This window comes from Furipterus horrens, unplaced genomic scaffold (genome assembly GCF_987537825.1).
Source record: "Furipterus horrens unplaced genomic scaffold, mFurHor1.1.pri manual_scaffold_4, whole genome shotgun sequence".
Lineage (NCBI taxonomy): Eukaryota > Metazoa > Chordata > Mammalia > Chiroptera > Furipteridae > Furipterus > Furipterus horrens.
In genome coordinates this window covers 172,182,183-172,197,431 of record NW_028327174.1, presented here as the reverse complement: position 1 = coordinate 172,197,431, position 15,249 = coordinate 172,182,183, and the positions used below count along the sequence as shown (strand labels likewise).

General features: G+C 37.5%; 1 protein-coding gene across 5 annotated transcripts in view; it reads left to right on the top strand.

The window, feature by feature from the left end:
• Positions 1–15,249, top strand: part of UBAP2 (ubiquitin associated protein 2) — a 123,103-nt gene that overhangs the window by 33,665 nt on the left and 74,189 nt on the right. For all 5 annotated transcript variants that reach the window (XM_090274290.1, XM_090274288.1, XM_090274287.1 and 2 more), the window contains one exon: positions 13,547–13,624. In XM_090274290.1, the coding sequence (XP_090130416.1) occupies positions 13,562–13,624 (63 nt within the window). In that variant the 5' untranslated portion in view covers positions 13,547–13,561. The remainder of the gene's footprint in view (positions 1–13,546; positions 13,625–15,249) is intronic.

The following is a 15,249-nucleotide window of genomic DNA, read 5'->3' as shown; positions in this document are numbered from 1 at the left end:
AGTTATGTCTAGATGGTCGATACCCTTTCAGGAATAAAACAGAAGATATCATTGAGGAGAAATGCAGAGAATATTTGAGTCATAGTACTTAAGCTTAAGAAGCTAAGCCTGGCTGGTGTGGCTCAGTGGATTGAGTGCCAACCCGTGAACTGAAAGTTGCTGGTACAATTTCCATTCAGGGCACGTACCTGAATTGCGGGTTGAAGGTGTATGAGAGGCAACCGATAGATGTATGTCTCACATGTCGATGTTTTCTCTCCCTCTTTTCTCCCTCCCTTCCCCTCTCTAAAAATAAATAAATGCAATCCTTTTAAAAAAGAATTCTGAATAAATTAGTAATTGATATTTATCTTACATATGGTAATGAATAGTGACTTCACAGTTAGAAATGTGTGGGTGAAACAGTATAAAAATAAAATAAATATGTGAAAGCTCCAGACTGTTGGCCTAGAGCAAAATGTTATTATTAGTAAGTATTCTGCTTATACTCTTTAGTGAAAGTCTGTCAACTTGAGGTTTTTTGGTTAATATTTTATAAGATATTTTAATAGAGTCAGGAGAAGCTTCTGTGACTTATGTACATTTAGGAAGCCCAGGCAGTTCTCAGACAGTTTTCAAGTTGAAATATTGCTGCCTTTGGTGCTATTATTTGTGGCTATTTACCTTTCTGGTCCATTACTTTTAGTTGATCCTATTTATACCCTTTATCAGAAAGATATTACAGCTAGAGTTCCTGGGTTTGATCTAGTTTGTGTTCTTTGATGTTTCTATGTGCTGAATTTTCTGTCTAAAATGTCTTTTCATTTTTAAAGATTTCATTTATTTTTAGAGAGAGGGGAAGGGAGGGAGAAAGAGAGATAGAGAAACATCAATATGCGAGCAATACATTGACTGATTGCCTCTCATGCACCCCCAACTGGGGACCTGGCCCATACCCAGGCATATGCCCTGACTGGGAATTGAACTGGCGACCTATCTGTTCTCAGGCTGGATCTCAGTCCACTGAGCTACACCAGCCAGGGCCTGTCTGAAATGTCTTGAACCAAGAACATTCTTCTAGTGCACATTATACGGTGAGTGAGTGTGTTCACAACTTGTCTGTGACTCACTTTCTTGGATTTTTTTCATTTTATTTTTCTATTTTAAGCTCCTGTTTAACATCTGTTTCTTTCCCCTCCTTTTCCTTTGCATTTTCTTTTTGATCTTCAGCATGGCTTCTTTTGATCTGTTGAAAATTATTCCTCTAACATTGTATTATGAAAATGTTCAGATACACAGAGAAGTTGAGAGTTGTACAGTGAGCACCCATATACTCACTGTACCTTTTTGCAGTGTTTGCTTTATCACATCTGACTTGAACTATTCATCATTCCATCTTATTTTTGATGCATTTCGAAGTAAACTAAAGACATTAATATACTCTACCCTAAACACTTTAGCATACATATCAACAAGTTTAATATTTGTTTAGGTCTCTTTCTTCTTTAAGGTGAAATTCACATACAGCTACCTTTCAAGTGTATGAGATCATTTTTGTTGGATGCGTATACCCGTGTAACCTAGTCCACTGTCAATATACAGAACATCATCCTCATCCCAGAAAGTTCTGCTGGTTTAATTTTGTTTTGGTGCAGACATCCTGTCTCCTTTAGCGTTCTGGTGATTGTCTCCATATACTGCTTTCCCCTTGCCCCCAACTCTCATTTCTGTGTATTTCTTTTCACTTCAGACTCTTGCACAGTTTCCCATACTATAATGTGTACTGCGTTCTCCCAGTTTGCACATGTTGTGGTCACTTTTCTCAGTCTTTAAAGTATAAAATGACACACAAAAAAATCATTCCTTTTACATCCCCTCATTTTAATGACAACCAAACTAGCCTAGACCCTCATTGCTGCATTCTTGGGCTGTTAAAATAGCTTCCTCCCCAACTGGTAGACAGTATGATTGATATACTGGACACTACATACCTGGTAGTTTAGAGGCCTGTACCAGTAACACCCAGCATAAAAGCATGAGTAAGGTACTTGGGGGCACAGTACAGAGCTGAACTGGATTACTACTTCTCAGATCCTTCCCAGTAGTAAAATAGAAGCTCTGCTTCTCATCTTTTGGAAAGATAATACTTTAGGGGTGAATAATTTCATGATGGTTGTTTTCCAGATTGCTGTTGGTCCTATTCTGTATACCCTTGTAATATATTTTTCTTAAGTTCGCATGTGTATTGCAAGGGTGTGTATATTTGGATATTTTCTATTTTAAAGCAACCAGAAATTAGTTTATGCATATATTCTACTTTCCTTGCCTGATGGCTTAAGGACTTTGTCCAATTGCTTTAATTAGACCCTCCAGTACAAATGGCTGGAACAGTCCATCTTTGTTTTGTTCTTTATCTTAGGGGGAAAGCTTTCAGTCATCTTTCACCTTTAAGTATGACATGAGTTGTGTTGTTTTTCTTTTTTTAATTTAGTTTTATTTTATTTATTTTTAAAGACAGGGCAAAGAGGGTAGGAAGGGAGGGAGAGATGTCGATGTGTGTGATTGGTTGCCTCTCGCATGCCCCCAACTGGTGACCCAGGATATGCCCTGACTGGAAATCGAACCATTGACCTTTCACTTGGCAGGCTGGAACCACACCAGCCAGTGGGTCTTTTGTAGTTCCCGTTATTAGGTTTAGGAAGTCCCGTTCTGTTTCTCATATATTGAGTGTTTTTATCATGAAAGGGTGTTGGACCTTATCACATGCTTTATCTGTGTCTCTTTAAATTATCACATGGTTTTTATCTTTTCTACTTACATGGTATATTTCATTGTTTGATTCTGAGATGTTAACCTTGCATTTCTGAGATAAACCTCACTTGGTCTTGGTGTAGAATTCATTTTTTGTGTTGCTGATTTGCTAGGATTATTTTAAAAATAATTTTTAAAAATTTAATGATTTTTAGAGAGAGGGGAGAAGGGGGCGGGGACAGAAACAGAGAAACATCGGTTTGCTGTTCCACTTATTTATGCGTTCTTGGTTGATTCTTGTATGTGTCCTGATGGGGTAGAACCCACAACCTTGGTGAATTGGAATGATGGTCTAACCAGTCGAGCTACCCAGCCAGGGCTTAGAGGATTTTTCACCTGTATTGATAAGAGGTATTTTTCTGTAGTTGTCTTTTCTTGTGATGTCTTTGCATTTGGTATCAGGGTAATATTGATAGGAGGATGAGTTAGGAAGTGTTTCTTTCTCTGTTTTTTTGGGTGAGTTTTAAAAAATTGGTGATTGGTGTAGATTCTTTCATTGTTTAATAGAATTTAACAGTGAAGCTGTCTCGGCCTGAGCTTTACTTTATGTGAGTATTTTGATGACTAACTCAACCATTTGTTAGAGTTTCAACTTTCCATAAGTCAGTGTTAGCAGTCTGTGTCTTTGTTGAGTTTTGTCTAAGTTATCTAATTTGGCTGCATACATTTCTTCATGATATTCTCTTATAATCCTTTTTATTTCTCTAAAATTGGTTGTGGTGTTCTCTGTTTCATTCCTAATTTTAATAACTTGAGTCTTCTCATTGTTTTCTTGGTTGGTCTAGCTAAAGTTTTGTCTACTGTCAATTTTGTTGATCACACCCTCCCCCGAGGGCCAAGCTTTTCTTTGATTTTTTTTTTTTTTTTTCTATTCTCTATGTCATTATTTCCTTCTTCAGAAAACTTTTTTGGAATGATTTTAAGATTTGCCAGAATGCTGGAAAATGATACAGAGAGGTCTCTTAACTTTCAGTTTCCCTTAATAACATTTTACATCAAGTGTTGGCAAACTTTCTCTAAAGGGTCACTTAGCACTTATTTTATGCCCTGCAGGCCACACACCATCTCTGTTGCATACTTTTGTTGTTGTTGTTTAACATTTTAAAAATGTTAAAACCTTTCTTAGTTGGCACATTGTACAAAATCAGATTCAGATTGTAGTTTGCTAACCTTTGTCTTATATAACCATTTGTCAAGACTAAAGATAATAACATTGGTACAATATTATTAACTAAATATAGTCTTTATTTGGGTTTCATTAGTTTTTAAACTAAGGTCTCTTTTCTGTTCCAGGATCCAGTCTAGATAGCTGTCTCCTTAGTGTCTTTCGATCTGTGAAAGTTTTTCAATTTTTACTTATTTTTTATGACCATCACATATTTGAAAGAGAATATTTATCAGTCTTAAAGATAGTTACCTATCATTTTCCAAAGATGGAAAAATTATTCCATATTTGGTCAGTGCAAGTGTTTTCAAGTTGGCTCCTGAGTTGTTTTTTTTTAATTCTTAAAATTATAGTTGGCTCCTGAGTTGTTTTTTTTTAAATTATAGTTCACATAGAATATTATTAGTTTCAAGTATACAACATAGTGACTAAACATTTTATATTTTGCAAAGTGATCACCATAGTAAGTTTAGTAACCATCTATCACTGTACATAATTATTATGAAATTATTGACTCTATTCTCTGTACTGTGTATGGCATCTCTGTGACTCCTGAGTCATGGCTTCTGAGTGCTTTTTGACTTGGTCCTAATAAATCTTTGATAGTTTCCTCATAAACTGGTATGACAGGGAATTCCAGACTTACCTTGTGTACTTCCTGCATTGTATGTGGAACTAGCCATTGCTGTAAAGAACTCTGGCATCTTTTAGTGGGAAATGTTATGTAGAAACCTCAATCTGCTAACTGATGATGTTTATTATTACTGGGTTGGTCATTGTTCATAGGTCTTCTCAGTGGATGGAGCTATGAAAAAAATGAATTAATGCTGATAGTTCAAATTTAGGACTACTTTTATGGCACATGTTTATCACTTTCATGACTGAGACTCCTGATTTCCTAATAACTGGAGATGGTACAATTAGAATATCCCAAAATCACTCATTTGCTTTATCCCACTTTATGTATATAACCCCACATCATGTTTTTCCCATTCTAACATCAATTTCTCATGAGCACCGCCTTTAACATGGTAAAAAGAAGTAAGAGAGGCTCCTTTTCCAGATGCCTACATAAATGTTGGGTTTTTTAAATAAAATACCTTGGTCATTGCCATCAGAATTCAACACACTAAATATAAATGTTTAAATTCTCTGCTGGAGCAGCAAGGTATGCATTAATTTCTGTTCTGTAAGAATTTTATGGACTTAGGATTTTTAATTTTTCCTTGAAGTCTGTTGATAGAAAAATGTCTAATGAAGTACTTTGTGCACACACTTATTTCAGGAAAACTGCTTGGTTCAATTGATTTAACTCCTTCCTGTAGTAGCTTTTATACCCACAACATTAGCATGCAGGATAATAACATTTGAGTACTGAAGGCCTTGGTCTTTATCAGTATCAGTGAAAAAATTCAACAATCAAGAAGCATTATGTGTGTTGACCTGGGAAGTGTCTACAATCTTTTTACACTTCAAGGATTGCATAGTCATTCTTGTTTTTACTGTTTGCTCTCTCATAATGTTTCCCTGTACCTGGGAACCATTGCCAACTGTCATTCCATTATTCCACTACATAGCCACTGTTTTTGGTTATCTAGAATAAATTAGTCACTCTGCTGGAGTTCAGTAATTTGTTCTGTGCTTTCTTCTTTGTGCATGGTTTTTCCCTATGACAGCCTTAATACAAGGCCACCTCAATAGCCTTAAAAGCACATTTTACATAATAGAGGTCACCTTCCAGTGAAAAAATAATAATGTGACAACCAGTGCCAACCTGAAGGACAGATAGGTGTGCCCACTGCTTTAAGCTATACGTAGCTTCAGTGTTATGGCACCTGAATCACCTGTCAGGCCATCTGGAAGTTACAGAGATTCCTCAGCCCCTCTTTTTTAAATAGTACTATGTTTATATACTTTGTTCATGCATGCATTGTATACTGTCTCCTTTCAAGACATCATTTAGTTTTATTTCTACAATATGCTCAATAGTCACCATTAATACTTATGTCGATATCTCTAGTCACTTTGGTTGATTCCTCAGGAATGGCTCATGGGAATATTTCCTGTGGTCTTTGGTGCTGGTAACAATTAATGCTTTTTATACTTGAGTGTAGTCATTGTGTTGGCTCTAGTGCTAGGCTCATATTTTGTTTACTTGAGAATCTTAAATGTTACTTTATTTTCTTTTTTTCACAAAACTTGACAAGTTTATTGAAAATTTTTTATATGGAATTTCTTTCCCATATAACTGTTTGCCAGTTCTGCTTAATACCCAACAAATAATTTCATTTTTTTAAAAAGATTTTATTTATTTACTTTTACAGAGAGGGGAAGGGAGGGCGAAAGAGAGAGAAAGAAACATCAATGTGTGGGAGAAACATCGATGTATTGGTTGTCTCTCGCACACCCCCAAGCGGGAACCTGGCCCACAGCCCAGGCATGTGCCCTGACTGGGAACTGACTCCGCGACCTTTCGGTTCATAGGCGGGCACTCAGTCTACTGAGCTACACTAGCCAGGGCTAATTTCATTTTTGAATCCAAATATTTTACTAGAAAATGTTCAGTGTGGGTTGTTACGAGTTATATTTTCAAGTATGTAATGTGATTTCTTTCACATATTTAACATTATTTTATTTGCTTTCCAAACATTTTTCTTGAATTTTAGGGTTTTTTTGTTTGTTTTTTTAAAGATTTTATTTATTTTTAGAGAGAGGGAAAGAGGGAGGAAGAGAGGGAGAGAAACATCAATGTGTGGTTTCTTCTCACATGCCCCCTACTGGGGATCTGGCCTGCAACCCAGGCATGTGCCCTGACTGGGAATCGAACCTGTGACTGTTTGGTGTACAGGCCAGCGCTCAATCCACTGAGCCACACCAGCCAGGGCTTGAATTTTAGTTTTAAGAATTTGTGCTATTGTTCCCTTTCTGTCTTTTTTTTTCTTTTTTTTTTCCTTAAGAGATTTGTATTATCCATAGGTTCAGGTTGGGTTGTCTTTTGCCTATGTTCAATATTTAATGCTTCCTGCCCTGACTGATAAGGCTCGTTGGTTGGGCATCAGCCTGTAAAGTGAAAGGGAACCAGTTTGATTCCTAGTTTGGGCACTTGCCTAGCATGTGGTTTGGTTCCCAATTGGGGCGCATATGAGAGGCAACCAATTGATGTTTCTCTCTCTCTCTCTCTCTCTCTCTCTCTCTCTCTCTCTCTCTCTCTCTCTCTCTCTCTCTCTCTCTCTCCCCCTCCCTCCCTTCCCCTCTTGCAAAATAAATAAATACATAAATAAGTATTTTAAAAAATACTTAACATTTCCTTATCTCCCATTCCTTCTTATCTTTTCATTTCTTTTCCTTAAAATTTTTTTCACTTTAAATATTTTCCCCTTTCACCTTTTCTATTTCTCTTGAGGCAGTTAAAGAGTTTAATTCTGTGTTTCTTCTAGTTTAGTCTTTATTTTTACTTCTGAATTAGAAAAACTTAGGTGCTATTCTTTTATGTCTCATATCATTTTCTTCATGCTCAGTATCTTTTAGTACATTTTGAAACAGAAGATAGCAGTTTTGTTTTGTTCTCCAGACACTTCTTTTTGGCATGCTTTATTGACTATAGGAGTATTATCCTGCTCCTTATTCTTTTTTTTGCCTCTTGCAATAACTTTGTATGGAATTTGACCTTTATTTTTTTATTGCTCATTTTTGTGAAATGAGTTTTCTTGAACTTTTTAGATAGTGATATGGATCAGAGTGGCTTTCCCAATATCAGAATGTTTCCTCTTTCCTGTAATTAGGTTGGCTTTCTCTGTGAGATTTCCTTGTTCTGTTCTCTTCCCATGATGTGGATCTCTCTCTCTTTTTTTCTTTTTTCTTTTTCTTTTCTGTGTATGTGGCTCAATTATGATTTTATCACTAGTAGTTTCTCTTGATGCCCTACCTGGTTAGTTTCAAGAGTTTATCATAGTAATACCCCTTTTGAAACCTTTCTGCAATCTTGGTACTTTAGGTTACTATTGGAATTGTTAAAACCCTACAATGTCATCTGCTGTTCTCAGATTGACCCACTTTCCTTTCTGGTGAATACCTAACTACTTGGAGGTTTTCTGTTCTTAGATTTATTAGATTAGTCAGACTCCCCAGTGCTTTCCTCTGCTTACTTTGCATGGACAAATTGATATCTGACAGATCTTGTGTCTGTTGGTATTTTTCCTTTTTTCTTTTTTTAAAAAAATTGATTCTAGAGAGATGGGGAGGGAGGGAGAAAGAGAGGGAGAAATTCAGTCATCAATGTAAGAGAGAAACATCCATCGATTGCCTCCTGCATGTGCCCTGACTGGGAATCGAACCCTTGACTTTTTTGGTTTGTGGGATGACAACCAACGGAGCCTCATGGGCCAGGGTGGTGGTTTTGCTTGTTTGTATTTTGAGGTTTGTGAGGGATACCTTGTCATCTAGTTTTGTTCTGTATTGTTGTGCATGGGGTTTTGGTTTTGCTTTAAAATTGCAAGAGTAGTTTAGAGAACTTTTATATACTTTATCAGATTTTTAACATAGTGCCATTTTTGCTGTATCATATTCTTTTTTCTGTATGTTCATATCTGTATAAACACATGCATGCATTATTTATTCTGAACCATTTGAGTTCGCTAAATACATTTTGTGTATATTTTCTAAGAACAAGAATGTTCTTGCCTTGGCTTAGTGGCTCAGTTGGTTGGAGTGTCATCCTGTCGTCCTGTACACCAAAAGGTTACAGGTTTGATCCCAGTCAGGGCATGTACCTAGGTTGCAGGTTTAGTCCCCAGTCAGGTGCGTTTGGGAGGCAGCTGATCAATGTTTCTCTCATGTCGATGTTTCTCTCTCTCTCATCAATAAACCATATCCTTGGATGAGGATTAAAAAAAAGAGTGTTCTATATACAGACACAGTTGCACTATTAAATTTTATAAGTTTAGCCAAATACATACATATATTAGGTCTATTCAGAAGGTATCCAGCATGTAATATGAAAAATAGAGACATTTATTGAAGAAGATAAAGGTACAGGAGACATTGTAGTACATAGGACAATGACGCCTCAATCCCTTTCAAAGTAGGCACCTGGGACCTCACCCATTTCTCCCCAGTCACCATCAGCTATCTCACCATATTTTCCTGAATCTCATCGATGGTCTGAAATTTCTTCCCCTGCTAATGTGATTTTAGTTTTGTGAAAAGCCAGAAGTTGCAGGGCACCAAATCTGGGCTGTAAAGGGGCTGAGTCACCTTGGCGATTTGATTTTTTGCCAAAAAACTCTGCACAAGATGTGATGCGTGAGCAGGCTTGCTGTTGTGATGAAGCTGTCAATCACCAGTTGCTCATAGATACGGCCTTCTGAATCATTGAAATAGATTCCCCAGAGGAATGTTCAAGCTCAATGCAAAATTTGATGCTGGTTCATTGCGCTACTCATTCAGACATTTTGAATGCAGATACACAAGCTTGCTTAATGGTCTCTACCGCCACCACTGACTAGTACAGTGAAGTTGTCATTGTTCATGCATGCACATTTCAGTCCACTCTTCTTGACTGCCAGGTTACATCGATGTCGTGCAAACCATTTTCGTTATATTAACAATGGCTGGATCTTTTCGGACAGACCTCATATGTGTCAAATAGTTTTGATACTAGATGGTTACATTATAGGTCACTCTAATTTTCTTGGGTGTGTGACAGTTTTGTAATTTAAGGAAATTTAATTGTGGGAAGCAGTGAAGTGTGCTTGGAATGGAGCAAGGCTGAATGAACATAAGTAACGTACAATTTTTCAATTTTGATTTGAGACTCAGAGCAGAAGATATTGTTAGTGGGAAAATGGATAAAAATTAATTATGCAGGCTTTCAGCACCAGGGGCACCAACAGTTTGCTTTCATTCATAAAAAATTGCCTTTACCCAGTGCCCAAATGTATAATAGGGAAGGGCTAGATCTCATTTTATCCTTTGACTTTTCTGTTTTTAGTTATTTCATGCCTTCAGTCCTATTGGCTGCAGCACTGGGACTTCTCAGTTGGTTGTGGGTCAGGGAAATGATTATCTAAAGTGCTGATAGGTGTAGTGAGAGTATATGTAAGGTCCTTATTTACACTGAGTAGCATTGAAATAAAATTGGCCATATATGTGGATACTGAGTTTCCGAACAAACATTTTTCAGTTGTAATGGTGTAGCACTGTAGCAATTCAACTGAGGTCACAACAGGCAGGCATAGGTTGGGATAAAGGGATTGGCCGTTGGATTGGAGGGAAAACAGGCCGAAGCTAGCTGGATCTTGTATAATCAGCCGCCCATATGAACTAGAGATTTTTCGAAATGTGTATGTATTTACAGCAAAGAAAAAAAATTGTTCATTATAACCTGTTGTAGGGATCATTCAGTAATTTGAAGTGTTTAACTTTTTAAATGTGTATTTTGGGAATTAATATAGATTTAGCTAACAGGAGTAACTTTAAAAAAAAGATAAACTATACTATAGTAATTTTAGATTTATCACACAGTTGCACAGAGATAGAATAGAGAGTTCCTGTAAACCCCTCATCTAGTTCCCCTGTTACAATAATCATGGTATCTTTATCAAAGCTAAGAAACCAAAATAATATATTACTATTAACTTACTGCATAAAAGAGTAACTTTTCTTTTTTATTTTAATTCTTTTTTTTAATATGCTTTATTGATTATGCTGTTACAGTTGTCTGAATTTTTTTCCCTTTGTTCCCCTCTACCCAGTGATCCCCCTCCCTCCAGTTGTCACCCCCCACTTAGTCCATGCCCATTGGTTGTGCATATAGTTCTTTTCAACATCTTCCTATCTACTCCACTCTCTACTATGTTTCTTAATGCCTGTACCATCTCCCTCTCTTTCCTCCCTTACCCCTCCCTACTGACCTCCCCCCAAAATGTTCCCCATACCTATAGTTCTTTTCCCCACTCTTGTTGCCTACTTAGTTTGCCTAGGTTTCGATTCCCTAGCTTCTGTTGTTGGTTGTCGTGATGCAGTTTTCATTTTAATGTTCATAGTTTGATTTTTTTTCTCCTAAACAAGTCCCTTTAACATCTCATGTAACAGTGGTTTGGATCTGATGAACTCCTTCAGTTTTACTTTGTCCTGGATGCACTTTCTCTGCCCTTCTATTCTGAATGACAGCTTCGCTGGATAGAATAATCATGGTTATAGATTTTGGCTTTTCATTACTTTGAATATTTCTTGCCAGTCCCTTCTTGCCTGCAGAGTTTCTTTTGAGAAATCAACTGATAGTCTTATTGGGACCCCTTTGTACATAATTCTTTTCTCTCTTGCTGCTTTTAAGATTCTCTCTTTATCCTTAATTTTTGACATTTTGATTATAATGTGTCTTGTTGTGGTTCTCCCTGGGTCCATTTTTTTTGGAACTCTCTGTGCTTCCTGCACATGTAAGTCTATTTCCTTCCCCAAGTTAGGGAAGTTCTGCTTCATTATTTTTTCACATAATTTTTCAATTTCTCCTTTTTCTTCTTCACCTTCTGGCAACCCTATAATTCAGATATTGGCCCACTTACAGCTGTCCCATAGGTTTCTGAGCCTCTCCTCATTTTCCTCACTTTTTGTTTCCTCTTTCTGCACTTGTTGACTGTTTGTTCCTTCCCTATGTTCTCATTTGTCGATTTGATCCCTGGTTTTATTTCCCTCACCCCTAGTTTTGTATGTGTTTTCATTCATTTCAGCAGGACTAGCCTTCATTCCTTCCCCATCTTGTTTAAGATCTGCTGTTAGGTCTGCAGTCATTCTTATAACCAAAGCTCTGAACTGTGCCTCAGAAAGATTTCTTATCTGCTGAGCTGTTAGATTAGATATTTGCTGCCTGGTCAGCTGTGTGATTGGGATCTCTTATAATGACCTGTGCCATCCTGACAGTTTTGTGTTTACCTTTGCTTCCTAGGCGGGGTTTTCACACCTCCTATGCTATAGGGGGCGGAGCCCCATGTACTTGTCACAACCGGGCTACCCTTCTCACCACACTGTGATGTTTTGCATGGGGGTGGGGGTCCAAAATGGATTCCTGCTGGTCACTCTCTGCTGAGAGACTGGAATCCTCCTCTTCCGTCCCCATGCCTTCTGGCCCTCACAGCCTGAGGCAGTGGGGGTCTGCCTTCCCTGGCATTGCAGTCACGGGCTGACGGGTTTGGTCTGCAGCCAGGAGTACTCCCCAGACGCTTCTTGCCTCCCCTTAAATATGGGTGTCTGTGCTTACTGCTGTCCGGCTGCCATCACCGCAGCTGCTGCCGCCAGCACAGCTTGACCTCTTCGCCCCAACTTTGCCCTTCCTACCCCCCTCCGGACGAGCACCACTTCTTTATAACTTTATATGTTGGACTTCCATGTCGCTTTATTTTCTGGAACTTCTGGTTATTTCTGGTTTTACAGTAGTTGTATTCTTTCTTAGTTGTGGCGGGAGACAGAGCGTGTCTGCTTAGGCCTCCATCTTGGCCGGAAGTCAAGAGTAACTTTTTTTATACCTAGTTTATTATTGCTCAAAGCACTACAAAACAAAACCTCAAAAATTTAGTAATTTGATTTTTAGAGAAAGGGGAAGGGAGGGAGAGAGAAATGGAGAGAAACACTGATGCAAAAGAGAAACATTGATCTGGTTGTGCCTTGACTGGGTACCAAACCTGCAGCCTAGGTAATATGCCCTGACCCGGAATCAAACCTATGACCTTTCATTTTGCGGGACAACACTTGAACCCACTGAGCCACACCAGGCAGGGAATGATTTGATTGTTTAAAAATGGATTTTAAGCCCTGACTGTTGTGGTTCAGTGGGTTGGGTATCATCCTGCAAACCGAAAAAGGTCATTGTGTTCGAATCTGGTCAAGGCACATGACTGCATTGCGGGCCAGCTCCCCAGTTGGGAGCGTGATCAATGTTTCTCTCCCTCTCTTTCTGCCTCCTTCCCCTCTCCAAAAATAAATAAATAAAATTTTAAAAAGGGATTTTGAGTTAAAGAGCAACTGGAGAGTTTTTTGAAGAGGTGACTAATTTGGTGTTTGAAAGTTTCTTTTTGAAAGTTTCTTTTTAAGAGGTTTTGTTAAAATCATTTTCATTGTGATTAAAAAACTAACTTAAAAATAAATTTTATTTAGATAGTCTTTTTTCTCTTAAGAACTATGATATCTTTTTAGAGTTGACAGTGGAGCCTTTTTGCTTTTTGGACAGCAAGGCTGGTTCTGAGCCTGTATCCTGACAGTTGTTTTCACTGTTTTCTGTTCCTCCACTTTCTCTTGTCTTGATGACTCCCATCTCCCCAGGGGAAGGAAGATTCAAAAGTCAGTGAAGCGGAAGAAGAACTTCAACCATTTGGCCAAATAAATAGGACCTTTACATTATTTAATTTGATATTTATTTATTTTATGGTTGCTGGTTGTATATGTTCGAGAGATCTTAATTCAGAATCCTTTCATTTTTTTAAAGTTAATCATTATTTCTATTATAGTGCTGGAGTGCTTGAGGTCTTTTATCTGTTTGTATCAGATTTTGGCATCTAGTATTTTTGATACTCAAATCTAACGGTTGTTTGTACTTTCTAGGCAACAGCTGAACAGATGCGTCTTGCTCAAGTGATCTTTGATAAAAGTGATTCAGAATTTGAAGCTAAAGTTAAACAGGTACGTTTCTGGCAAAGGATGTTGCCACTTTTGTAATCTTTCTATTATGTCTTAAAAAGGTAATCTTTTTATTATGTCTTAAAAAGATAATTCTACTAGAGATTTTAATTTTAAAGTATGATTCTTGCTTAATCTCAGCTGTGTTTTGAAGTTGTGATTAGATACCTATATTGGTGGCTAGAATGAAAGAGTTGAATATGTTCATCCTCTTGGCAATAGATTCTTTGATGTAGTAGTGTTAAATGTGAACAATGAGCTAGACTTTTGTGAAAGCACATTGACATTATCTATACCTATATATAGAAATTATATTTAGTTTTTGGCAAGTTCTCAGAAAGCTTTGTTTAATTTTAAGAACTAAATTACCCTTTTAAATGTGTTGGTGATTACAAACATGTTAGAAAAGTATGAAGTTAAATTTCAGAGTGATGTCTGCATTTAGAACTTTTTTTTTAAAAGAAATTTATTTTTAGAGTGGGAGGAAGAGAAGGAGAAAGAGGGGAAGAGAGACATCAATGTGTGGTTGCCTTTTGTGTGTTCCCAATTGGGGACCTTGCCTGCAATCCAGGCATGTGCCCTGACTGGGAATTGAACTTAGTGACCCTTTGATTTGCAGGCTCGCGCTCAATCCATTGAGCCACACTAGGCAGGGCTGCATTTAGAACGTTTTTTTCTTTTTTTTAAGATTTTATTTATTTATTTTTAGAGAGAGGGAGAGAAACATGAATGTGTGGTTGCCTCTTGCGTGCCCCCAACTGGGGACCTGGCCTGCAACCCAGCCATGTGCCCTGATTGGGAATTAAACCCGCGACACTTCGGCTCGCAGGCTGGCGCTCAATTCACTGAGCCACGCCAGCTAGGGCTGCATTTAGAACTTTAATGAGAGAACTTTTTGATAATATAATCTTACATTTTTTTCCTGATAAGACTTTTCTTTTTCCCCTCAAGATTTTGGAAACCAAGCTCTTACAACTCTTACTTCAGTCCAAATCTTGGTAGAGGTCTAGCAATAATTGTTCCTTGAAAGTGAACATTCCACAGTGAACTCTTTAGCTCTTTACTGAGTAAACTGTTTGTTCTTACTTATAGTTTCTGTCATCAGACTAGTGATAATATTTTTGGAAGGCCACAGAAAGGATTTCTTAAAAGTTGTAGAGCTCATTCTCTGGAATGAGATTTATGTACAGTTTGAGACATACATATTACATATTATATTGCCTTTTATCTGAACAGCATAGCAAATACAAAAGAAAGAACCTTGGTCCAGGAGTTCAGAGTTTTAAATGCTAACTTCAGTTCTAGCTCTTACTGATCCAATCCCTGGAGGGAATTTACTACTTATTGTTCATTTTAACAATTGCTTATGATAGTTACTGGATTAGTCCAGATCACTGATAAAAATTTGACATTATTAGTAGATACCTGAAGACTGAACTACTGGAAAACTCTTTAAGAGTGTGTAGAACTTTTGCTGGGTAATACAGGGAGGAAATGATAGAGATAGAATGGTGTTGAGCAAAGAGCTGTATTTGTGACATCAGGAGACCTGGATTCTAGATAGGCTTTGCTGTTAAATAGTTTTTGACCACAGAGAAATCACTTTAGATGTTGGAGTCAAACTGTTT